Source organism: Lotus japonicus, chromosome 1, assembly GCF_012489685.1.
Source record: "Lotus japonicus ecotype B-129 chromosome 1, LjGifu_v1.2".
NCBI lineage: Eukaryota > Viridiplantae > Streptophyta > Magnoliopsida > Fabales > Fabaceae > Lotus > Lotus japonicus.
Genome location: NC_080041.1, coordinates 119,055,574 through 119,082,011, shown reverse-complemented (window position 1 = coordinate 119,082,011; position 26,438 = coordinate 119,055,574). Strand labels below are relative to the sequence as shown.

The following is a 26,438-nucleotide window of genomic DNA, read 5'->3' as shown; positions in this document are numbered from 1 at the left end:
GTCACTTCTTACCATGTTCTCAAAACTAAACCCATGACATGCTTTTGCTAAACTTCGAGATTTATATTTTTAGAGGGGTGATAGTTATGTAAGAGAAAGGGGAAAACAGTTTTGCCCCAAAAATTGGATTAATTCTCGATACATATGGCAGTGAATTTTTTATGGGCACAATAGCTAAGGACTTAATTGACCAAATTATTGATGGTTGATACACTTGTTGTAGGACCCCAATTGAAATCGAGGATTTGATTTGGTCATTTTTAGTCGGTTGTGTGTGAAACAGGGGAGGGAGTGAGTAGTGACATCTATGGCAGAAAAGAAAGGAGAATAGTGAGAAAGACGAAGTATGTTGGTGACAGTTACAATCAAATGGCTTCACAAATAAACCCAATTTCATCACGTTTTGAGCCAAAATGACCCTAAGACAGGGTAATTATAAATCGAAGAATTACTAAAGTCCTAAGAAAGCAAAATGATATATTTTTTTTATAAGCAAAGAAAAGAAAGCAAAATGATGATGTGAACAGAGAGAGGGATAGAGACAGATTTCATTCTTGTCACGTAATAGTCCGACAAGGGAGGCTAGCCTTCACCACCGTCCGGTGGTGGGTTTTGCTGGTGAGAGGTTGAGGGAGAAAAGAGGGCTTTACGGTAATTGACAAATTGAAACTGATGAATTTAAAAAGAAAATAACAGGTAGAATCGGTTCCCAGTTCCACATCTTGACAGCTGAAGTGAACCCATTGGTTCAAACATGTATGACATGGGTGGAACCGTGGAAGACCTACTCATTAATTCACCTTAGACAACACCGTGACTTGGTGATGGTTTTGTAAGTCTTATGCAAGACAGTTTGTTTTGAATTGATTGGGAAAAGGTTCATAGTGTAGACTTGGTTGAATTAAGTTGTATGGAGGGTTGCTTTGTGGGCTCTTAGGATTGGTGTACTTTTTTTTCCTTAACTAGATTTTTATTCCAAATAGGTTTTTCTTAATAAGATTTTAATGAGACATATTTCCTAAGTTTTGGATCTTGCTCTCAAAATTTATACCTTTGATTGTTGTCATATTTAATGGGAGGGTTGTTCCCATGTGCTTTCATCTTTCAATAAAGATTCTTTTATAGTAAAAAAAAATATACTTTTCAATCCTTGATAAATGTAGTCAAGGTCAATTAAAATTTCCTGTTAAAATTTTGCATTAGTTAAAATTTAATTATTACATTCCTATGTATAATCTTAAATCCGTAGATTATGATATACTTTCTCTGTTTCTATTTATACTAGATTTTTCACCCGTGCGTTACACGGGGGAGCATATATCAATTAATTCATACTTTATAAACAAATAAATAAGTATAAATCAGCACAAAAATATGACGACGGCTTTTAAAAAGACATAAATTTACACCAATTGACCAAAATATTTAAACGGTTGCCATAAATAGAAGAACATACACTTGTATAGATTAAATCATGCACTGAGACAATTCATTTTCGTTCGGACCAAAAGACAACGAAACAGAGACCTAAATAAACTAATCTGCCATCCCAAAACATACTAATAATAGGCAGATTAAACATTAAGATTGAAATGAAACTGAAAAAATGGAAAACACCACACTGACGAACTAACTAACATCCAGGACTACAAAACAACACACTTAACAGCTTGAAAAGACAACCACAATAACAAAACATCAAAACAGCCAACACAACAAAAAACAGTCTTCAGATCTTCTCCTTTTTCATTGCTTTCAGGGGTTTCTTGCCAGCAACTGAGACTCCAACAACTTCGGCATCAGGGGGATGGACGCTTGGAAGGAGGGGAAATCTGGCTTTCAAAAGATACATCCACTTCAGTCTCTTTAGCAGTTTCAGCAACTTGGATAGCTTTAGCAGATTCAACACCAACACTCTTCATCTACAATAAAAAGAGACATGATAACGATGCCATTATTTTGCTGTATATAAAGCCAGGAAAAAATTAAATAGAAAACAGAAATATCTTGTATAAACCTTTTCCTTAGACTTCAAATATGTTTTAGTAGATTTTTTAGTTGAACTAATGCAAGCAAGAGGAACAGCAGTAGCTCGAGGAGATTGCTCGCCACTGGAACCATCAGAATCAGCAGACTTATTGATGTCCAATTCACCAGCAGGTTCAATCTCTTTTAAGGTCATACCAAGTTTTGCAGACTTATCTCCAACAATCTAAAATAGAATACATAAATATCAATTCACAAAAGAGAACTTAATAATAAACATAAATTTAAGAAGCATATTTATAACTTGTAAAAAATTTACTTTAACTTTTGGAGTTGGATCAGAAGGGACATGAGAGATTCGCTGAGTATCCGAACTCAAGTCAACAACAGGAGAAATAGACGTAATATTTGAATTAGAAGAGTCTAACACCTTTCCAGTAGGTACAATAGAATTAATTAGGGGTGTATAGACCTGAGTGTCTTTGCGAAGATCAACAACTACTCGACAATAAATTCTTCATTCAGGTCCTACAAAGCAAAAGATATTATATTAACTAATCAAGGGGTAAAAGAATTATAATGGGCTGTAAAAAGATGAACCATCAGACTGGGGGTTTCGCAGATAGACTTAAACTGGGCAATAATATTAGGATCTTTTAGTACCTTATAGGATGACTTGAACCTGGAATTGGAATCGTTGTCAACTTCAATCTCGAATAAGAACGTTTTGTCAATCAAATCTATAATTTCAGGAGGCACCATTGGATCATATGGGTCCTGAAATAAAAAGAATAATCACGTTAATAACCTTTAAAGAATAGTTGAATAATGCAAAATCAAGAAATACCTTGTGAGATTTATCAACCAATTCAAAACAACCTGTAAAGAACAAACTCAAAGTCAGGTTTATTTCTAGTTAGGAATAATTAGTTAAAACAATAATAGTATATAGGAAACAATTAACTTTTTTCGCAGAGGGGGAGGGGGAGAAGACGGGGACTGGGGCTCGGAGAGTGAAACGACATCGTTGTCGGCGGGGAGAAGAAGCCATGTACATGAAAGATAGGTTCTGGGAAGTAAAACCGTGATGAGGATAATGATGAGGAGCGTCGAATGGAGGGGGAGAGGATGAAGAATCCAGATATGGAGATGAGGAAGATTTATGATATGAGTGGAAGAGATAATTGGGGAAACATCTAGAGAAGAAATTTGATTGGTGGAGTGAAAGGTGGAAGGTGGAAGGTTAATTAGAAACAGAATTAATAAATGCTCAAAATTTAAATTCAAAATGACACTAAAGGAAGACAGAAGACGGATTGGGGTGCTAGTGGGAATGAACATTAGTTATTGGACAATGAGGGGGTAAACCAAATTGAAAAAAAAAGGGATACAAACCGTCTGGAAAAAATTTGATGAGGTTGGGGGAGGAGAAAGAGAAAAAACATTAATGAGATAGTGGGAGAAAGAGGATAGGAAGATGAAGGGAATAAAATATTAGGGAGGGGGGAATAAAATCTAATAAAATAATGAGTGGGGAATAAAATATTGTAGTTTATTCAGGGTGAGGGAATAAAATATTCTTAAATATTTGAGGAGCTGACACATCAGGTAATCACTTCTTGGAGTGATTCTATTTTAATATAAGTATTGATGATTATAATTAAGGTACAGATTTATACCAAGAAAAAAAGGTACAGATAAAATTTGATTGATAAAAAAAATGCCATGAAAGGCTTTATCGAGAATGGGGGAGTAATATTATGTTTTTTTGGAAACAAACAAAATAGTGGGAGAGAGAATGAGTTCTTAATAATGAAGGAAGATAGTGGAAGAGAGAATGGTGAGTGGAGCATGATAAAAAAACATAAAAAAGAAGAAAATGCCACGTGTACAGTAAAAAGGAGATAAGAGCTTGTAGAATGTCATGTGAAATTCCACTAAGTCTAAGATTGCATGAGAGAGCAGAATGCTTGTGGTTGCGACACATCAGCATTTGGTCCTTTGAACCTTTGCTCTTTTAATAGTATTATTAAAGTCACAAATAACTAATTCTCTTAGATTAAGAAAAGTAGTAAGTAACAATAAATTTGTAAAGGAAATGATTAGCTTTCCTAGACTACCCTTATTTACTTTCCTATGATTTTCTCACTCCAAGTTAATATTCAAAAAGTTCATAATCTCTTTCATATTAAATATGAGGGTGAATTTGGAAAAAAAATATTTAATGCTTCCTAGATATTAGAAAGTGACTCATATTTAGGAACAAATTTTTTTCAAAAAATGTGACTTATATTAAGGAACGGAGGGAGTAATCAATTATCTTTATGAGTATTTATATCTATATTAAAATTGTCTTGAACCATTGTAATGAATGAATTTCATCAACACCCATTCAAATGAATGAAAAGATAAACCTTGCCAAGCAGAACTCTAAGGACCCGTTTGGTGACATGATAAGATAGCAGTAATCAAATCTTGTTGCAATATGTTGTTTATTGCGACAGTAGGATATGATAAAATTATCATGTCCCTTATCATATCATGTCTATCATGTGTAAAAGTTATTTTGAGGGGGGGCTAGGATAGAAATTATCCTGACACAATAGGATATCACACAATAGGACATCGAGACTTTATTTGTTTATTATCATAACCCAAAATTAATTTCAATATTTATATTTTATATAATTTATATTTATATTAATAAATTTAAAGGGTTAATCCTCATAATAGTCTACCAAAATGAAGTTTAATCAAAGACTTCATAGTCTATTAGAGTGAATAGGAAGGTTAGGGATATGAAAATATCGCCTATGTGTACTTGTGTTTGTGCCAGCTGGAATGTCAGCTGGACACACTAGTCTTTTCTGTTATTCTGTTATGTTAGCTGTCAATTCTGTTATGCCAGCTGTCAATTCAGTTAGGAGTAGTTATAGCAGTTAGGTTGTTAGCTTAACTTGCTGAACAAGCTTCTACAATCCTATATAAGGATTCATCTTCTCTGTATCAGTTTAACCAATTCATAATAGAAGTTTTCAGATGCATTTCTTTTTCTCTCTTTCTGTTTTCTCTAACATGGTATCAAGAGCTTAAGATCCATGGCTATGGAGTCTTCACCTTCTTCTCTGCCTACTCCTTCTTCTACGAATTCTCTTTCTCAAGCATTCTCTCACAAATTGAGCATCAAGCTTGATGATTCCAACTTTTACTCATGGAAGCAACAAGTAGAAGGTGTCATCAGATCTCACAAGCTGCAGAAATTCGTTCAAGATCCTCCTCAAATTCCTGTGAAATTCTTGACTGAGGAAGATCGAATCATGGAGAATGTGAATCCTGAGTTTTCAGATTGGGAGCAACAGGATTCATTCCTCTTCACCTGGCTTCTTTCTACGCTTTCGCCTTCGATTCTTCCCAATGTGATCCAGTGTGTGCACTCTTGGCAGATCTGGGAAGAGATTCACTCGTTTTTCAATGCCAAATCGCGTGCTCAGTCAACACAATTGAGGAATGAGTTGAAGAACATCACAAAAGGTACCAAAACTGCTTCTGAATTTCTGCAAAGGATCAAAACGATTGTGAATACGCTTGCTTCAATTGGAGAACCTGTGACTTTCCGTGATCATCTGGAAGCTATTTTCGATGGTCTCTCTGAAGAGTACAGTGCTTTGATGACGGTTATCTACAACCAAACAACCTACTACTCGATTTCTGAGGTGGAAGCTATGGTGATTTCGCATGAAGCACGATTTGATAGGATGCGAAAGAAACAACAAGCTGAAACCACTCCTGCAGTGTTCCTTGCACAGGCGCAAAATCCGCCTTCATCTTCTACTGCACCGGCGCCGCCGCCACAAGCTCTGTGGACTCAGCCTACTCCGGCGCCGCCATCGCCAGCGCCGCAACCTCCTGCAACCAGTGTCGCTTCTTCCCAGCCACTCGATGGTACTGTTGCTTCTGGCTATGAGAGTCGCGATGAACAAAATCGCAATTTTGGTGGCTATGGCAGAGGACGCGGGCGCGGGAGAGGACGCAATGTCCAGTGCACATACTGCAACAAATGGGGTCATGACACAGCTTCTTGCTGGTCACGCCCTTCAGGAGTTGCTCCTGGTACTAATCCTCATGGTAATTCTGGACAATCTGGAAATTCTGGTCAATTTGGGAATGTTAGTCCCAATTTAGGGTTTTCTCCAATGCAATTTGGGGGTTTTCCTTCTATGGCTAATTTTGGGATTACACCTTATGCATCCTACAATCCCATGTATCCACAGTATGGTTCTAATGCTAATTCAGGTCCTGGTATGCCTACTTGGCCTCCTTGGTGTGTTCCACCTATCTCTGGCATGCAATTTCCTCAACCAACTGGAATGCATTTTCCTCCAGCTGCTGGAATGCAATTTCCACAAGCTGCTGGTATGCAATTTGTAAGACCTTGGGCTCCTCAGCCAACCACTTTTCCAAGGTCTCCACAACATCCAGCTCCCACTGGTGTTGCTCCTCAGGCCATGTTGACTACTGCTCCTGCATCTTCTACACAATTCACTGCTGCACCTCAAGTGAATTGGTGTCCTGACTCTGGGGCCACACATCATGTGACAAACAATCCTGGCATTTTTGTGGATAATGTGCCTCTAGCAACACAAGATCAACTTCTGGTGGGCAATGGTCAAGGATTACCAATTCAGTCCATAGGTTCAGCCACTCTTCCCTCTCTTTTTAATCCTAAAGCTATTTTAATTCTTAATAAGTTGCTCCTTGTTCCTTCTATTACAAAGAATCTAGTTAGTGTTAGTCGTTTTGCTAAAGATAATAATGTTTACTTCACTTTTCATGCCAATTTTTGTGCTGTTCGTCATCAGGACACCTCTGAACTTCTTCTCACTGGAAGTGTTGGTGATGATGGTCTTTATTACTTTGATGGACCACCCTCACAAGCTGTGTCTCACTCTCCTGTTAAAGCTTCTTTGTTTCAGTCTTCTTTGCATTCTCAGCCACTGGCACAGGCTGGCTTAGCTTCTCAGCCTGTAGGAAACAAAGCATCTTCTGCTATTGATTTGCCTTCTTCATTAGTGAATTCTAGTGTTTCAAGTTCTGCACCTTGTAATAGTAGTAGTAATATTTCCATTTATGAGTTGTGGCATAATAGAATGGGTCATCCCCATCATGATGTTCTCAAGCAAACTTTGTCTTTGTGTAATGTTCCAGTTTCAAGCAATAAAAGTGTGTTTTCTTTTTGTAAAGCTTGTTGTTTGAGCAAAATACATCGCTTGCCTTCTTCTTCTTCAACCACAGTTTACACAAAACCCTTTGAATTGGTGTTTGCTGATTTGTGGGGACCATCTTCTATGGAATCCTCTTGTGGTTTCTTCTATTTTCTAACATGTGTTGATGCATTCACAAGATATACATGGATTTTTTCCTTAAAGAAGAAATCTGATACCTACACTACCTTTGTCAATTTTCATACCATGATTGAATTGCAATTTGGCCACAAGCTTAAGAGTGTCCAAACAGATGGGGGAGGGGAATTTAAACCTTTAACTGGTCATTTTCAGGCCCTAGGAGTTGTCCACAGGGTCACTTGTCCCCATACTCATCATCAAAATGGGAGTGTTGAAAGGAAACATAGGCACATAGTAGAAACAGGTTTTGCTTTGTTATCTCATGCTTCTATGCCCTTGCATTTTTGGGATCATGCTTTCCTCACAGCCACTTATCTCATAAATCGTATGTCTACTACTACTCTACAAGGTGCTAGTCCTTACTTCAAATTGTATGGTAATCATCCTGATTTTGAAAGCCTCAAAATATTTGGTTCAGCTTGTTTTCCATTTCTCAGGCCTTATAATTCCAACAAATTGTCTTTGCACTCAAAAGAGTGTGTGTTCTTGGGTTATTCTTCCAGTCATAAGGGTTACAAATGTCTTGATCAATCTGGTAGAATATATGTTTCCAAGGATGTTCTGTTTCATGAACATAGATTCCCCTATACTACTCTCTTTCCTTCTGAACCTTTTTCACCACCAACCTCTTCAGCAGAGTATTTTCCTCTTTCTACTGTTCCTATCATATCTAGGAGCATGCCTCAGCCCTCTCCAGCTCCAATCTCTACTGAATTGGCTAATCCTGGGCCACTTTCTCCACAATCAGAAGCATCAGACCTGCAGTCACAACCTTCTCCAATTCCTACTGGTTCTGGTTTAGCTTCAACATCTCAGCCAGCTGAGCATGCATCCTCAGAATCAGCACATCAAGAAATGGCTACATCCTCAGGGGTACATGCTGCAAGTTCAGCTTCTACTGTTGCAGTACCTGTGAATGCTCATCCTATGCAAACTAGATCTAAATCAGGCATTATCAAACCGAGACTTAATCCTACTCTATTGTTGACACACATGGAACCAACCACTGTTAAACAAGCTATGAGGGATGACAAATGGTTACAAGCTATGAAGGAAGAGTATAATGCTCTTATGAGCAATGGTACTTGGTCTCTTGTCCCTCTCCCTTCCAACCGAAAAGCAGTGGGATGCAAGTGGATTTATAGAGTCAAGGAGAATCCTGATGGCTCCATCAACAAATACAAAGCCAGATTGGTGGCTAAGGGCTATAGTCAAGTTCAAGGCTTGACTACTCTGAGACCTTTTCTCCAGTAGTCAAACCAATCACAGTGAGACTCATCTTGTCCCTTGCTATTTCCAGAGGATGGCCATTACAGCAAATAGATGTTAATAATGCTTTTCTAAATGGTGTCTTAGAGGAGGAAGTGTATATGACTCAACCTCCTGGGTTTGAGCATAAGGACAAGACATTGGTGTGCAAGTTGCACAAGGCTCTCTATGGCCTCAAACAAGCCCCAAGGGCTTGGTTTCATCGGCTTAAAGAAGTGTTGCTTCAGTTTGGGTTCAAAGCTAGTAAATGTGATCCCTCACTTTTCACCTACAACTCTCCTCTTGGCTGCATCTATATGTTGATATATGTTGATGATATAATTCTTACTGGTGATTCTATGGTCCTTATTCAGCAGCTCACTGCCAAGCTTCATTCTATTTTTGCTCTAAAGCAACTAGGACAGCTTGATTATTTTTTGGGTGTTCAAGTCACACACCTGGCCAATGGCAGTCTTCTTCTCAATCAAACAAAATACATCAATGATCTTCTAACAAAGGTGAATATGGCAGATGCTGCACCTATCTCTACACCTATGCAGTTTGGGGCAAAGCTTACCAAGCATGGAGGGACTAGCTTGCATGATCCCACTGAATATAGAAGTGTAGTTGGGGCTCTTCAATATGCAACAATAACTAGACCTGAAATATCTTATGCAGTGAACAAGGTCTGTCAATTTTTGTCTGATCCTCATGAGGAGCATTGGAAGGCAGTAAAGCGAATTTTGAGGTATCTCAAAGGTACTATCACTCATGGAGTGCTCTTGCAGCCTTGTTCAATGACACAGCCTCTTCCTTTGTTGGCTTTTTGTGATGCTGACTGGGGATCAGATCCAGATGATAGAAGGTCTACATCTGGGTCTTGTGTCTTTTTGGGGCCAAATCTTATTTCTTGGACTGCAAAGAAGCAAACACTAGTGGCCAGGTCTAGCACAGAGGCTGAGTATAGAAGCCTTGCTAACACAACAGCAGAATTACTATGGGTGGAATCACTTCTCACAGAGTTGAAGATTGCTTTTACTGTTCCTACTGTCTTATGTGATAATATGAGTACTGTTTTGTTAACTCATAATCCAATTTTACACACAAGGACAAAGCACATGGAAATGGATCTATTTTTTGTCAGGGAAAAAGTGCAAGCCAAGAGCCTAGTTGTTCAGCATGTGCCCTCAGAACATCAAAGAGCTGACATCTTCACAAAGGCCCTATCTCCAACCAGATTTCTACTTATGAGAGACAAACTGAATGTAGTTGACAAACATCTTATGTTGTCACCTACTTCAGTTTGAGGGGGTGTATTAGAGTGAATAGGAAGGTTAGGGATATGAAAATATCGCCTATGTGTACTTGTGTTTGTGCCAGCTGGAATGTCAGCTGGACACACTAGTCTTTTCTGTTATTCTGTTATGTTAGCTGTCAATTCTGTTATGCCAGCTGTCAATTCAGTTAGGAGTAGTTATAGCAGTTAGGTTGTTAGCTTAACTTGCTGAACAAGCTTCTACAATCCTATATAAGGATTCATCTTCTCTGTATCAGTTTAACCAATTCATAATAGAAGTTTTCAGATGCATTTCTTTTTCTCTCTTTCTGTTTTCTCTAACATAGTCAAGCTTATTTGTTAGAAAAAATATGAAATTTTTGTTTGAAGAGAAACAAATCATGCTAAAACATGTGTAGAGCACTAGAGCACATCCCTTTAACATAAATATTTTAATAATTAGGGATTGATAATTAAAATTTAATAATTTATTGATAATTATAACACATTTACATCAACAAAAATATAATACACAAGAAGAAGGAATGTAACGATGTAGAAATTGCAAAAATCATATAAATTAATAGTTAGTAAAATTAAGTAATTTTTTGCTAAAACTTAAAAGAAGAAGAAATGTTGTAGCGATCAATCGATAACTAACTTTTATTTATTATTCAATTATTGTTTCTATAACAAGCGCCTGAAATCTCAAAATAATTTAACTTGCACTGGCTTAGGAAGCTAGTCAAGTGTTTTTTTTACATTATATCCTCGTGAAGTGTGAATCGCACTGCTTATCACAAGTTATAATACAATGAGTAACAGTCAACTGGTGTGAAATGCAATCGCGAATGCATTCATCTATGCATTCGTCTGTAGACTTTGGGGAGATGTGTGTGGCTTTTCCTTTTTCAACAAAAACAAACATCATGATGATGGCCACAAGAACGACAACAACTGCAACTTTGTTGGAAGCCATTAACAATAGCGTTTTAGGTGACAAAAGCTCTAGTTTTTACAATGATTTGAGTTCCTATTGTATCTTAAATCATATTTATAGCTATGTAAGATAAGAATGATAAAATAAAATAAATTTTGGTCAAATTTGAAATTTAAGTCTTGGATTGATATAATATATTAATATGAAAATAAAATAAATGTTTTATACAGTTTTCAATCTTGATAAATGTAGTCAAAGTCTTGTTGACAAAAAAAAATTGTAGTCAAAGTCAATTACTTACTTTTTTTATTTGGATTTTCTGTTATAATTTTGCATAAGTTAAAATTTAATTTTCGCATTCCTAAATATGTATAATATTAAATTAGTTTTTTTTTATAAGCCATGAACAATATATTGAATGAAAGTACAAGAGGTACTTCAACCCAATACAAAAGAGAGGTTCAGAAGATAAGAAAAAGAATAATGTAAAATTACAAATAAAAAGAGAGAATATAGAATAATGATGTCAATCCCATCTTCTAATAAGACCCCTCAATCTTGAAGAATAGACTAAAGGTATAATATTATATTAGTAGATTACGATATAATCAATTATCTTTATGAGTATTTATATCTATATTAAAATTGTCTTGGAACCATTGCAATGAATGAAATCCATCACATTAAAATGAATGAAAAGATACCATTAAAATGAATGAACCGATAAACCCTTGTCAAGCAGAACTCTAAGGACCCGTTTGGTGGACAAGATAAGATAGCAACAATTAAATCTTGTTGTAATATGTTGTTTGTTGCACCAGTAGGATATGATAAAATTATCATGTCTCTTATCCTAACATATCTATCATGTGTAAAAGTTATTTTGAGGGGGAGTTAGGATAGAAATTATCCAGACACAATAGGATATCACACAATAGGATATCGAGACTTTATTTGTTTATTATCATAACCCAAAATTAATTTCAATATTTATATTTTATATAATTTATATTTATATTAATAAATTTAAAGGGTTAATCCTCATATTAGTCTCTATCTTTGAGTCATCGTCTGAACTAGCTCCCTCGCCGGAAAATATAGAAAAAGGGATCTCTCATTTGTAAAGTGTTTGGGGCAAGTCCTTGCCGGAGCCCGGAGCTCCGACGAGTGATGAAATAACATGCTAAGTGTGTTAATAATGCTTACGTGGATTTAAAAAAATAAAAAATAACACATTAGAAATTTTAATTTAATTAACAAAAATAAAATCAATTAACAAAACTAACCCTAATTTAATTAATAAAAATTAAATTAAATTAAAAACCTAAATCCCAAAAAAACATGGTGAGGAAATACCCCTTTCTTTTAAAAGTAAGGGTAACTAAAGTAAACTTGTCTTAAAACCCCTCCCCTTCCATCATGAATCAAACAAGAAAGGGGTATTTCCTCTCACCAACACTCCACTCAAAGTTTTATAGAAAATCTGAAAATATCACTAAGATGTTTACTGTGCTTGAGCCCAGACTCAGATATAGGAAAGGCTTCTTTTTCCTAACATAGAAATTTAAACTGAAAAGAACATGTTTATCACAAATAAAATTGAAAGTTAAATGTGCCATAACGATCACTCGAGAACCGAGACATCCAAAGCTTACAGAATTTAGTGGTTGGGGACTCATTTCAACATATCTCACTAGTCTCGTTGTTTGCCTATAATAACAATTTGAAGTTGTAATGCGCAACTGAGGAAGAATGCAATATGTGGTCAACAAGCCATGAACCCTCACAGGTAGTGTGATGTTTCAAACTTCGGAATCTGCTAGGTTGCTGTTCTTCTGGAGGAAGTTGCCTCCTATTCAGATTTAGAGAAAATAGAAACATGCTTTAGCAAATAAATATAAACTAGAATCTTGCCAGAATGAATACACCGAAACTTATAAGACTAACAACTTGTTCTCTTCTGTACCCTTGTCAACAGCCTTAGTTACTACTCATAAATTGGAGAAAATAAAGCAAGTTTAGAAATAGCTCTGGAAAATTTGAAATCATGAGATTCGGTATTTACCTGCTTGAGGCGTACCTGATGAAGTGCTACATAAGGCTCCGCACCTATGACAACGACACAAGCCGGCCTGCACCAGCAGACCATAACTTGGAATTTAAATTCTTCCGGGCTCCTAGAAGATAACAGCCTCAAGCAAGCCTATTGTTGAGATATAACAAAAGGAATTTGTCTTGGTTCTATGAAACCATATATTTATGAATTAGAAAGACAAATAGGAAACAAAGCACAATGTTCCTAAATTTCTTCAGCAGTTTCAACTAGGCATCTAGAGATTGGCCCCCATCCTTCTCCTTCTCTAACTCCAGTAAGTTAAGTTCAATAAGATTTTAATAGCTTAACAATTAACTCAAGATTTTAAGCACTCCCTCTTATATCTCTTTGCTTCTATATTGTTACAACTGGTACTGAATTAGAACGAAAAGGATTGAGTTTATTGATGAAGAAAGCTGACCTAGAGAAGGTACATAACTAAGATTGATCCAATTGCTCCAGAACAATTCAAGAGGTATGGACTCTCCTAACAACCAGTAAAATTCTGCCAAAAGAACCCTCAACCTGTTACTGTTGTGGTCCAAATAGCAACAGACCCTAACTAACTCTAACAACTCACCAACAAACACTAACTGACTTCACTTTCAGTTTGGGACCTGTCATACCCTGACCCTCTCACCCCCATCGTAAAAGACCTTTTTACTACAGGTCTGTTATGACATATAAACTAGCAGAATGAGTGAAAAGGCATCATGTAATAATCAAGCAACAAACGCATAATAGCATGGCGTACCAAGTAGATCAAAAGTTGCTGCTCCTGATGTATCAAAATGTTTCATATAAAGAAAAATCAGCAATTTACAGTTTGACACCTCAATTTCTACGAGATAGGGTAAACATACAATTGTGCTTAACAAATCACGGTAGTAATAAGAAATCAGTAAGATCCAAAACCATTACAACCTAATAAAATCTTTATCATCAATTCAAGCTTCTGTGATGAAATTCCAAGCAAGAGCAACAAAAAGAGAAGGAAGATCACAACATAAGTAGCAAAATGCCAGATTAGAGATCTAAAAAGCGAAGCACAAATTCAACAACATGCCATAGATGACCCAGCCTAGCAATGAAAATGGAAGAACATGAATGGGGCTCACAAACCTGATGGATGGATGATGACGAAGATGCAACCTCTGTCAACTAAAGATGGAACCAAGTCATATACTAGTGTCATAATTAACCACAGCCACAAAAATTATAATGGTTCATTTCTTCAATCAGGTGGCACTCAATTCCCTCCCATTAGAATGAATCAAACAAGTTGAACCCTTGTTAAGCAGAACTCTAAGTATATAACTGTACTCAATAATTCAATGTGTAGCTCCAGAAACCAACATGTAAACTATAACAAACACTCACAAAGCTAGTATGATTGGGCCTTTCAATTTTTTTGGTTTTACAGCTATGCAACACACCCAGAAAACTAAACACCACATAACCAAGTCCCTTTTTTAGTTAACCAATTCCAATCAGATTGATTTAATCAAACAAGAAGTAGATTCATTTAATAGATGGAAGGGTGGGCTAGGGTTCAATGCAAAGAAAGCAAGAGGGATCTTATGATTCTAATATTTTGAAATTTTCAGAAACAGGGGTTTGGTTAATCACAGTTAACCAAATTGCACATACATGATATCAAGCTGAAAATGGTAGTAGAGTTGTGTTTTACATTTTCTGCTTGCAGTTGGCTGAAAATACTGTGGGACGTTCTCATTGTGAGGACAAGCTGATATCATATCGCTGCATGAAGCCACATTGGGAGTTAATTTCAAAATCCTGATCTGATATACTACAGCCATAGCTTCCTCATTTTAGGCTTTTAGCCCCTCATTGAATTACCTGAAACCAGGCCGTTCCATGTCATCAAATCAGGTTTATCCCATTGTTCTTCATCCAGTAGTGCTACAGCATCATGAAATAGGCCCTCAATATAATACCCTGATATCAATGAATTTCAAGCACAAATGTTTTTGCTTTCTAGATTATGAAACACCATTTGAGCTTCTTCTAAGCAATCATTTTTTATGTACATATCCTCTAATGAAGTAAAAACAAATACATCATAGTCAAGCTTACTTGTTATAGTATATATATGAATTTACTTTATATTTTCATATTTCAATTATGCAATATATAGAATTACTTTACACTAAACTTGCAGTCATACTTATTTCACTATGCATGCAAAATTGTGTAGCATGAAGTTCACTAGTTACATTCTAACGATAAAAAAAAAATCAATATAGAGAATTTATGCTGCAACAAATGTCATTTAATTGAACCTTTACACACATTCATCCATTCCAATTTGCCCTGCAAACATAAGTTTCAAGGATAATACTAATTCAAGCATCACTACTGTATTATACAGCAAAAAGGTAAAAGATATAGTCATCTACATCAGTTGGACAATCTGTTATGGTTTGGATGTGATATCCATTTCTTTGTTGTTGACATAGCAAATTCAGGAACCATGGATGGTCCATGAAGAATGCTCATTTTAGCAAGATAATGCATATTCTTCTAAGGTAGTGAATGCAAACTCATTGTGTAAAGCTTCCATCACAAATCAGCGAGTCCAAAATCAAATTTGAAGCCAAGCATTTCTTGCGTGAAAAACTCCAACCTTGAAGGCTCTTGTGAAGATTACCACTGTTCTCTGGGACGGCCATCCGGGAGTGTAGGAACAAGGACCTTTTCATTATTCGGTTCTGAGTCTTCAACTTGATTAATTGTCTTTCTTTGACTGATCTCCAATGTTCCAGCATCCTCATCAAAATCAGGCGGTGTATCATCATCATCTTCGTCACTCCAATCATCATCATCATCATCATCTTCGTCGTTGTCTTCAAATTCATTGCCGCTCATAGCATTATCAACATCTGACCAGTCTTCCTCTTCACCACTATCATCTTCTCTGCTATCACCCTCTTCCAAGCCATCTCCAACTCTTCTTCGAGCAGGTCCCTTGGGAAATCGTGGAACATTAACCAGAGAACGGAGCTTTTCCTTTATAAGCAACAACCGGTCTTTCTCCATCAACTGAGAGTTTCGATAACCTTCCCTCAGAAACACAGAATCCCTATCTCCTTTCAGCGACACATAAAACATATCAGGATGCCTAATCAACATCCCCCTCAGCTGCTGAGAGAATCTGAACTCCTCTCGAAAATGAGTAAAGTGATCAACCAGAGTTCTCTTCTCAAGAGTGAGACTCAGAATCTCATGAACAACACCACAAGCATGCTTCTCTTTCTCCCGTGTTCCCGAAGTCAGCATTGAGAAATCCGCATATGGAGATATATAAGGCAAGTCCCTGAATTGCATTATCCTCCTCATCTCACCCTTAGAAAGATTAAGACCCTTAGGAAGCTTTACTCTATTGAATTTGGGAGTCCTGTCTATGATTAAATTCTGTTCTTCCAGCTCCCTAATCCGATTCTCTTCTGCGGATAGCTCGGCCGCAGAAACCGCAAGCTCAGGATCCCAGTGTGTTAATTCCAGAGCAGGGCCTCTTTCAGTTGCAACAACTTTAAAATACTGAGGGTAACTATGACAAATGGTTTCGCGAAAATCCTGCGGGAGCCCCAAATCAGCCCCAAGATGGGCAATTTTCTCCAACAAAATCCTCTTCTCCAAAGACATCATCAACAATTTCCTAAGCTTGACAACCACCAAATCCTCCATTTCATTCCTAACCCTCAACTCCTCAAGATAAAGCCTATCAGCCTCCGGCGTCATCTTGAACTTGAGGGAAAAAACCCCTTCTTCCATAATCTCAAACACTGCAGGGAATTTCCTCAACAGAGCAATAAGTCTCCTCTTTCTATCCAAACCCAGTTCCCTTTTATACTTCCCCAACTCCTTCAGCGACATAACGCGATCCGGCTGACTCACCAGAATCTTCCTCACCCTGAGCACAAACTTGAGCTTCTTGTCCCTTTGAATCACGTTATCAAAGGGCATCTCCTTCCTCCTCTTCACTGCTGCTCTTATGGGTCCAATTCGAAGTGGGGGGTTACAAACACTTCTCTGCGATGAAACCAAGCTCAAATTCCTCCCCCAAAATTGGGAATTCTGGAGAGAACAACGGAGTTTGACAGAAGGTTTGGGTCTTTGAAGGAAAGGGAGTCTATTTGAGATGAAAAATGGCAAAGGGGTACATGATGATGAAGAAGAGAGCAATAGTTTAGGCTCCATTTTCATCTATCTATGGAACTTCAGACAGAAACAAAAGGATATTCAGAAGCAAATACTATGATGTTTTGCAAACATGACAAGAGACTTACCAATCTGCAGAACTTGTAATGATAAACCTCAAAACTGGTGTTTGAGACAATTTGGGGTTCAGATTCAGGGTTTTTTCGGAGTCAGGGTTTATAATGGGTTTTGAATTGAAGAACACACAACATTATCTTCCATTTTCATTTCTATACTTTTTTGTTTTTCTTTTAATGTCTATTTTCTTTATCTATAATATTATTATTGTTAGGAAATCAAATGAGAGCAATATTTATTGTCAGAGATGAGAGCATTAAATCGTGATCGTTTGATCTAAGATCAATGGTCAAGATTAAAACATAAAGTCACATGACTTTTTTAAAAAGTCACATGATCATTAATTATAATTTAATCTTAATCACTCTTGTTAGATCAAACAGTCACGATTTAATGCTCTCATCTCTCACAATAAACATTGCTCTCACTTGATACGCTCTCATTTTTGTTATTAGGGCATTAGTAAACTAATGTCACCCCTGCTTGATAATTGTTATTCTCACTCCCCGACATTCAGTTTCACTTTCCCTACATATTTGAAATCCGAAAACACACTTAAATTTTTTATCAATTGCACATTGTAACTCTGTAGCCTACACACTTTAAATTGCGTTAACTACGCACTTAAAAGTGTGTAGTGACACCGAGCACTTTGACTGTAACTGATGCACATTCTGAAACTTACACTTTCCTAAACTCCTAATTTCCAATTAAAGCACATGTTACACACTAATTTGGCTGTTAAATATTATGTTAGTTCGTTAATTCCAATGGTAATTCAAATTCTGTAAATAGCCCCCTTTTCACACAATTCTCCATCTATTCATTCTCCATTTCTCCCTTTTTGCATCCTTCCTATTGCTCAGATGATTGGTGATCTTTGCATTTCATCACCAACATTAGGGGGTGACAATCCTTTCTTATTCAGACCACGCAAAGTAGCTAATTATGGAAGTATCAAGATAGTGCTCAATTGGAGAAAATGCTATATGGAAACCATTTGTAATTATGGAAGCATCAAGATAGTGCTCAATTGAGCTCATTGGTTGCTCATTACGGTCTCTCTGCAAAGCCTTTGACATTCGCTTCCGAATCTTAAGAATTAGCCTATTTCTTTTTGTTCAGTGATTGTACCCAATTTAGAATTCTCAACCAGCTTAAGAACTAGCCTATTTCTCTTGTTCAGCGACTTGTATTAAATTTAGAATTAGCCTAAGTAATAGTTGTTAATGTACTACTTATTGGATCAAGACTTACCATTACGCCAAAAGCAATTGTTGTTAGTGAGGGCGCAACTTTATTTCGTTATAGCACAGAGTCCTCAAGGGGCTGCGATGTTAAGCGTCATGAGGTGGGATGTTAAGCCCATTGAATCCTAAGAGTGACGTTGGATTAATAAATCCAACAATCCCCCAATGTTAGCCGGGGGATTCTAACCCATGACCTTGCTCTGATACTACTTATTGGATCAAGCGCTTACCACTACGTCAAAAGCAATTGTTGTTAGTGAGGGCACAACTTTATTTTATAGCACAGAGTCCTAAGGGGCTGCGATGTTAAGCACCACGGGGTGGGATGTTAAGCCCATCAAATCCTAAGGGTGACGCTAGATTAAGAAATCCAACACACTTGTCCTAGCTGAGCTCAAAGCTGAAAGTTCCTCGTGAAAGATCCTTTTTTCAGAGCTGAATAAATTTATAGTTAATAAATAATATTCTACACTATTTAAGTTATAACTTATTATAGTTTTTTTTAAACTGTATTATAGTTTTAAAAGTATAAATTACTTTATTGTTGATAAAGAGTATAAAAAATATTATTAAAACTTATCTGATGATATTAAAATATTTCATACTTGCTTAATTATTTTTCATATTATTAAATGGATATGTTGTTAAATTATTAAAATTAATTCAATATTAATTATTAAATATTAAAATTACTAAACTTGAGTAATATTAATCATTTACACAAAGAGAACTCTAATAATATTTATTAAAATGATTTATCCATCAATGCCCAACATTTAAATGAAACGGATGGCTCTTGTGAAAATTTATCTTTAAGTTGGGTGGCAACGTAAAAAAAATAAAAATGAATGGCTTTAAATTGTGTGAGGTTATAAGCTTTTTACTTTGTAAGAAATATATTTTGATAGATTAGCATTTAGGAACGTAAAAAAAATACAAAAATAGTATGAAAATAATATTGTTGATTGTTGAGTATGGCTCATGGGTACAATCAATGGGCAATTGTTCATGGGCATTGTTTTAATTTGGATAATTAATATCACTATATAAATACTTAAATAGGTTTGTAACACTGAAACCCTAACTATTGTATTTAGAACGAATCAGTAAAACAGAATTGTAGTTACTTTATCGTCGCAGACGTAGGCAGTTTAGCCGAATTGCGTGACCAAGTCTTGTGTGTATTGACTAATCGTACAAAAAGTTTTAATCATGTGTAATGATTTATAGAATTACAGTTGCAAAAACTTCTCATTTATATATATATATATATATATAGATATAGATAGATATAGACGATAAATATTAAAATAAATTTAATTAATTTCAATTGATACTATTAATATTAATTATCTTATTTCAAAAAAATATTAATTATCTCTTAATTGAAACAAATTATTAATTTTCAATATTTTGTATTTAAAAATTAAATGTCCACTTTAATTTTTCTTTTGCTGTCAAAAAAACAAATTAAGTGTCCAATAATAAACCAAAAAGTGTGTGGATGAGATAGTAGGGGTTGATCCTTTTATTCAAATGTTTAACATGAGATATCATGAGTGCATAGTAGAATCAAATATTCTAAGAGAGAAATTTCTCCATATTCAGTGAATGGTGCACATTGTATCAATCAATTAAAATTAAACATCTACTAATATATTTTTATTTCAATGTTGTGACTCTCAAACATTTCATACATAGATTTTTATTTCAGCATTTCATAGCTACATCAAAACCTTTGTTATTGTCCATAAAGACATGTGACATTTGGATTACTCATAGAGCATTTGCCGCTTGCGTAATTGCAGGACACATGTTCTTCCCCTCCAGTTGTAGAGGTTATGTTAATATTATTGAACACAATATTGGTGCAGCCAACTTTAGCGTCGCAATTCAATGTGATTGCATCATCAGAAACCGAGGTTCCTCTCACATTCTCATAAGTCACATCACTCACTTGCACTGCCGTGTTTAGACCACTATATTCATTATCTTCATAGTGTTGGTTAATGATCACAGGGTTCTTTGCTCCAACAAGTATAATATCTTCAAATCTTATCTTTCTTGCATATCCAGATCCTCCCTGGTAAAAAAAAAATATTTTTATTTAATACTTTCGTCATTATAGTAGTTCATCCAAAATTAGAGTCAATCATTATTACCATCCATGTCTTGATTCTAGCTCCATTTTGAGTCCCTATGAAGGTACAATTATGCACATGTATCTCTTCTGCTGTTTCATACTTTCCATTTCGTCCAAGGCTGCCCACACTATAAATTGCCAACATAACCCAAAGTGAGTTTAAATTTTGGTCAAGAATCTAAATAAAATAATCTCAAAATTGAAATCATTGACCTTATGCCATGGCCAGGACCACATGTAACACCGGTTATGTTGATGAAGGTAGAACCACTATTAATGGCAATGCAGTCATCTCCTGTATATGTAATAATTAATAGCTAAGAAAACAAAACAAAATCACATGAAATTGGTTCTATTCTTAAATTTATAATCAATCTAAATATATGGTAATAATATGAAATTAAATAGTGATCATTGAGGATGATAATAATATTCTTGAAAATGAAGTGATGAGTATGTATAAATTAATTAATTACCCGTTTCAATCTTTGAATTCTCAATGAGGATGTTAGATGATTCTGAGATATCAATCCCGTCAGTGTTTGGACTTTTCTCTGGGGCAATAATATGAGCGTTGGAGACGCTAGAGTCACTGCATGAAGCTATGCTAATATGATTTTGTGGGCTGTTGATGTGAGTTAAATTCTTAAGCTTTAGATTCTTACATTCAATGAATTGAAGTGCCTGCGGATTTGGTCAATTATGTTGAACATTAGCTACTCCAAATATATTTGAATGGATCTATAAATTCAAATATTCAATTTTCAGTGGTCTATTATGTTTTTCAAGTTTATCATGATAGACTGCCAAAAAGTTTACCTCGAATATGATTGGCTCAGTGGAGGAGGCAAGTGGTTTAAACACAAAATAAAAGTCTAACATGTTTTTCTTGGACTTACAGTTGGTTTTTTTGGCCCGTCCTCTTCTTCATCCTTAGAGTATTGGTTCCACCAAGAAGAACCTTGGCCATCAATTGTTCCTCCTCCTTGGATGATAAGGTTACTTATTCCCTGGAACTTCACCCATGCCCACCTACTAAGATCAGTACCCCATTTCCAAGAATCAGGATTTTTTGGAGCGATGACAGTTCCCTGAAACTGGCAAACAGAATAATGAATTTTGAACCTTATAGTCGATTGAACAAAATATATTAACAATAAATAGAGAAAATAAATAATATACTTTTTACCATAATAAAATTCAAGAAAATTATTTCAAGCATTAAATTCATTTAAAAAAAATTTGTTGATAAAATATTGTGCATCTCGTAAATTTGATATTTTTCAAAGAAAAAAATACTCTTAAAAAACAATTCAAATTCTTAAGTCATATTAGAAAAACATTATATGATGAACCAATTCATGAATTACTTTAATTTAACTGATTCAAGTTTTTTTTTTGTTCTTTAAAAAAAAAGTTGTTTTTTTGTTACAATGGAAAATAACTGAATCAAGGTTTATAACAATTAATTTATTTACAATTTACCTCAATGTTAATAGTGTTGCTTTTGCAAGGACCCTTGAATAAAATGGGTTGCAACAAGAATGTTTTCCCTTCAGGTATGAGAAGTGTTGTGGTGTCTTGAGTTGCACCACAAACAGTTTGCCATGCTTTCTCAAAGGCCTGTAAATTGCAAAATAGTTTAGAATTGTATTAGTTTTAAGAATTTTAGTCACATGTTTAAAAGTAAAAAATAAATTATAATCATAATTAGAAGACATAATATGGATGTAGCAAAAATATACCTGTGAATCATCAGTCTGACCATCCCCTATTGCACCGTAGCTAACAACATCGAAGCTAGAATCTGCATCAAGCATTACTCTAGCACACAACGTAGGTGTAGCAATGAAAAATAATATTAAAAGGACTAAAAGTATGCCTTTCATTTTGGAGATAAAAAAACACTAAGATATGATTGTGGAAGCAAGAATATGCTTAAGCGGTGAAAAATGGAGAAATTAGGATGACTTATATAATGTAGAAAAACCATTCGAGGAGGAAAATTGCAAAAAGAATAATAATATCATATAATTAATCAAAGTCAAAGCCTTAATGTTTTAAATTATATAATATTATTAGTGAATAATATTATAATATTAAATCATAATAATAGGAGAAATATAATTTTTTTTGCTAAAATTACATGAATCTCCACTTGAAAAATATTATTTTCAAGCTTTAAATTATGAGAAAATATATTTTTGATATCTCTTATTTGGATAGGTATTAAAGATTTACTTTTGTGAAATATATTAAAAAAACTATATTATTCAATACACTAATAATAAATACACTAATATTATTCAATTTTACTTTTTCTTATTACTTTTTATTTTTTCTCAATTTAGTAATTAATATAATAATATTCCTTTCCAATAAAAAATTAGTATAATAATAAATATAAAAGGTTATTAACTGATTAATATTTTTACTAATAATGTGAATTTCAAGTCAACTTTATTGTTAATTCTTATAATCATTAATATTTTTAAATTATTTTAACAAGTTGTCATCGAGAAGCTCATCAAAAGTTTTACAATTAGTATTAAACATAATGAATAATATTGAAAATATAACAATATAAAACTAATATTTTTATTAATGTGAAGGAAAATTCTTATATATTAAAATTATTATCATTTTAATTTTAGTTATTAAGTATAAGCTGATGAATATTTAAAAAATAACAAATCAAACTTATTACTATTCTTCACATGTAACAAAGAAAAACCAACTAATCAATTTATACATATATGTAAAAGAGTCTTGATCTTTTACATTAAATAAAAATTTCACCACTAAATTATTTTTTTAATATTGCTATTTTCATATATGTTTTATTAAGTATTTATATTATTGATTTTTAAAATCATCATAAAGTAACTTTATATTTAAAAATTATATTATTCAATATGATAATAAATTATTTTTAAAAAAATTACATGAAAAAATTAGATGATATAAATAAAATATTATGCGTATCATGTTAAATATTAAAGTCCAATAGGATAATTTAACTTACTTTATTTATCAAAATAGTTTAATTTTGAAAATTTTTGTTGATAATAATTATAATTGTAATTTAAATTATATTATATTTTTTAATAATACTTAGTATGATTTTTACTTAAATATAAGGGCGAATTGCACTGAAGTTTTTCATTATTGACTAACTTACAATAGACTAAAAATTTAATATACAATGATATTTAATGAACTTCCTTTTTCCCTTGAAGAAAAAAAAACGAACTTCCTAAATTAATTACCTTTGATATAATTATGATTTTTCGTAATTGACAAAAAAATTATAATTATTCCTAACCAACTTCTACTTTTACACATTTTTACCACTTTAGTCAAAATAGAAAAGCTTTTTTTTTTTAAAAGCAAAACAAAAACATAAAAGCTTATTAAATTATGTAACTATACCTTTATAATTTTTATTAATTTTATTTTTTATTTTAACCACATGTGTCATCTACTTAGACAACGATGTTCTACCTGAGTGTGGTAAAAGTCAAAGGTCTTGTCAATTATGCGCCCCTAAAGATTCTTAAGGGTTCGAACAATTAATTTTAATAACCATGATTAACACCCATTAGGTAGAACGATTTGTATTGGTGAATTGCGCTTATGAAAGGTTTGTTTATACTATATATTTACAAAATTATAAACCTTGTATATTGAATAAGATAAATTATTATTAATTGATTTAATAAAAAAATATATAGTTTTGCAAATTGTATATCAATTTTTACTCATTATACAATACAATTATATAATTATTTATACGCATCAGCATCACTGAAAGTATGTTTGAGTACATATTAGACTTTCATTAGCACACATTTTCATAAAATGTCAACCAAAAATGCTGTTTTCAAGATCAAAACGTGAAAGCAACATATGAGTTACATTTTATAAAAGTCTTTTTTACATTTACAGAAAACTGAACACAAACACACAGTAAGTTATTCAACTTCAACTATATATAATTTTTTCCTTTTACTTATTATAGAGATTCCATTATTGTTACTTCTACGAAGCAGAAAAGCTCATAATACATTACAAACACCATTACATATTTTTTTAACATGGTACGAGCTCATCAATTAAGAAAAATACACACCTTCCTTCCTTGATCTATTAATATTTCAAACAGATTTCATATTCTTAAGAGCAATATCACTAAATGAATTGAAAATAGTTTTTATTAACCAACATAACACATATGCTTGTACAATAAATCTTTTACTAAACTTCTTCATTGTAATTACATTTCATAGATTTATCATATTCTTTTTTTTGAAAATAGAAAATATATTTATATAGAATAAGAAACGGTGATCGGATTCAGTAAAAAGAATCCGAACCAAAACGATGATTCAATCCAACCCACCATAATGTGTTCGGTTCGGATCGATTTGATCGGATTCGCGGATCGGACCATATCCGCTTACACCCCTACCTACATCACATGTATTTCAATGAGTGATGACATGACATCAATAAATTTCCCCCAACTAAAAATGAAATATTACACATATCTTAATAATATATAAAGCCCATCCACCAAAGTGGGCCACATTGTTAATTAATTTCCACATGTTTTCATTTCATTGGTTGTTACTATTGAATTTCCAAATGTCATAATCTTATTGGTCCACATTAGTTAGTTTTCATTGGTCCAAATTAATGAGTCAATAAACCAATAAATAAATCATTAAATGTCACATGTTTATGCAATACGTTTTCAACACCAAATTTGAGCGTGAATCATCATTTTGCATTTATTTTTAATGTTTATAAATGGAAATTTTGACAAAATTAATTGAGCACAATCAATAAATCAACTCAAGAAAATGGCTAGGTGCACTCTTATTCAATCTGTTGTTTCTCTCCTCTACTTATGCGGGCATCATTTTTTTTCAAATGTCAAAATTAAAAGGAACTCAGATATCACAACTGATTCATCAACGTTGATATTTCTTCCCTATTTTTTTTCTCCTTAGCCGCCTATTGCTTCTTCGTTCACGGTTCCTCTCATCTCCGTCGCGGTTGCTACATTCAAAATTATAATTTTGGTGTTTTATTCTGATGACCGCTCTTCCTCGCAGTAAGACAATAAGGTACTTTTTTTTATTCTTTCCTTTTGAATCTCAGAGCCATATTCTTTTTCCTCTGTAATGAATTTTGCACTTAAATTCTTGTGTTTTATTCTCTATCAATGTCAAACTCATTGTTCCTTTCATCTCTGTTCTACCTTTTGCATCCTTCCTTCCCGTTGTGCCTGTTCAACTTTTTCAATTCGCCATGGGTTCAGCTTCCTTTCCAGTTTCTACTTGACCTTTACAAGAAGGTTGTTGTGGAAGGAATAGCAAATGTTCTTTTTCTAATCTTAATTCTATGTTTCACTTTTATGTTCTTAAAATCTTCTAGACAATTGACATTTGGTTGTGTTAATAGGTCAAAGAGAAGGAATGCCTGTCGGCCCCATATTGTTAAGGATCTAGCTTATCCATGCTTTTAACATTCAACAAAAAAAAGCTTATCCATGTTTTTAATAATGCAAAGGACAATTTCTTCTGGTCCCATAGGTAAGGTGATCATTCGTGCTTTAATATCAATTATGCAAGCTGCTTAATTATTCGTCACAGGGTCTGTTTATTCTTTATCAAATTCATGAATATGTCATAAAAGCTCATCATCGACGGTTAACAAATTGCTTATAAGATTGACATTTGCTAGATATGTTACTCTATGTAACTATGTTTCTTTTATAATTGAACTTTGAGT

General features: G+C 34.1%; 2 protein-coding genes and 1 long non-coding RNA gene across 3 annotated transcripts; all 3 read right to left on the bottom strand.

The window, feature by feature from the left end:
• Positions 1 to 1,458: 1,458 nt before the first annotated feature.
• On the bottom strand, positions 1,459 to 2,982 carry LOC130732534 (uncharacterized). The gene is made up of 5 exons (XR_009017063.1): positions 2,834 to 2,982; positions 2,650 to 2,763; positions 2,306 to 2,514; positions 2,018 to 2,212; positions 1,459 to 1,922 (listed from the first exon to the last, which is right to left on the bottom strand). It is a non-coding gene; the product is annotated as an uncharacterized LOC130732534 (long non-coding RNA).
• A 12,236-nt stretch (positions 2,983 to 15,218) lies between these two features.
• On the bottom strand, positions 15,219 to 17,369 carry LOC130729807 (protein WHAT'S THIS FACTOR 1 homolog, chloroplastic). The gene has a single exon (XM_057581645.1). It carries the CDS (start codon positions 17,172 to 17,174, stop codon positions 15,615 to 15,617), a length of 1,560 nt encoding a protein of 519 aa, XP_057437628.1. The 5' UTR covers positions 17,175 to 17,369; the 3' UTR covers positions 15,219 to 15,614.
• A 2,810-nt stretch (positions 17,370 to 20,179) lies between these two features.
• On the bottom strand, positions 20,180 to 22,545 carry LOC130722073 (probable polygalacturonase At3g15720). The gene is made up of 7 exons (XM_057572686.1): positions 22,385 to 22,545; positions 22,125 to 22,262; positions 21,539 to 21,736; positions 21,116 to 21,323; positions 20,853 to 20,934; positions 20,659 to 20,767; positions 20,180 to 20,579 (listed from the first exon to the last, which is right to left on the bottom strand). Exons 1-7 carry the CDS (start codon positions 22,526 to 22,528, stop codon positions 20,238 to 20,240), a joined length of 1,221 nt encoding a protein of 406 aa, XP_057428669.1. The 5' UTR covers positions 22,529 to 22,545; the 3' UTR covers positions 20,180 to 20,237.
• Between the last annotated feature and the right edge of the window lie 3,893 nt (positions 22,546 to 26,438).

Bases quoted from the DNA above. Each gene is read 5' to 3' on its own strand.
- LOC130722073 (XM_057572686.1), bottom strand. From the start codon at position 22,528: ATGAAAGGCATACTTTTAGTCCTTTTAATATTATTTTTCATTGCTACA. The intron at 22,263-22,384 runs GTATATTTTTGC...TGCAATTTACAG, and splicing joins GTCAGACTGATGATTCACAG to GCCTTTGAGAAAGCATGGCA. The intron at 21,324-21,538 runs GTAAGTCCAAGA...CCAAATCCGCAG, and splicing joins ACGGGCCAAAAAAACCAACT to GCACTTCAATTCATTGAATG.
- LOC130729807 (XM_057581645.1), bottom strand. From the start codon at position 17,174: ATGAAAATGGAGCCTAAACTATTGCTCTCTTCTTCATCATCATGTACC.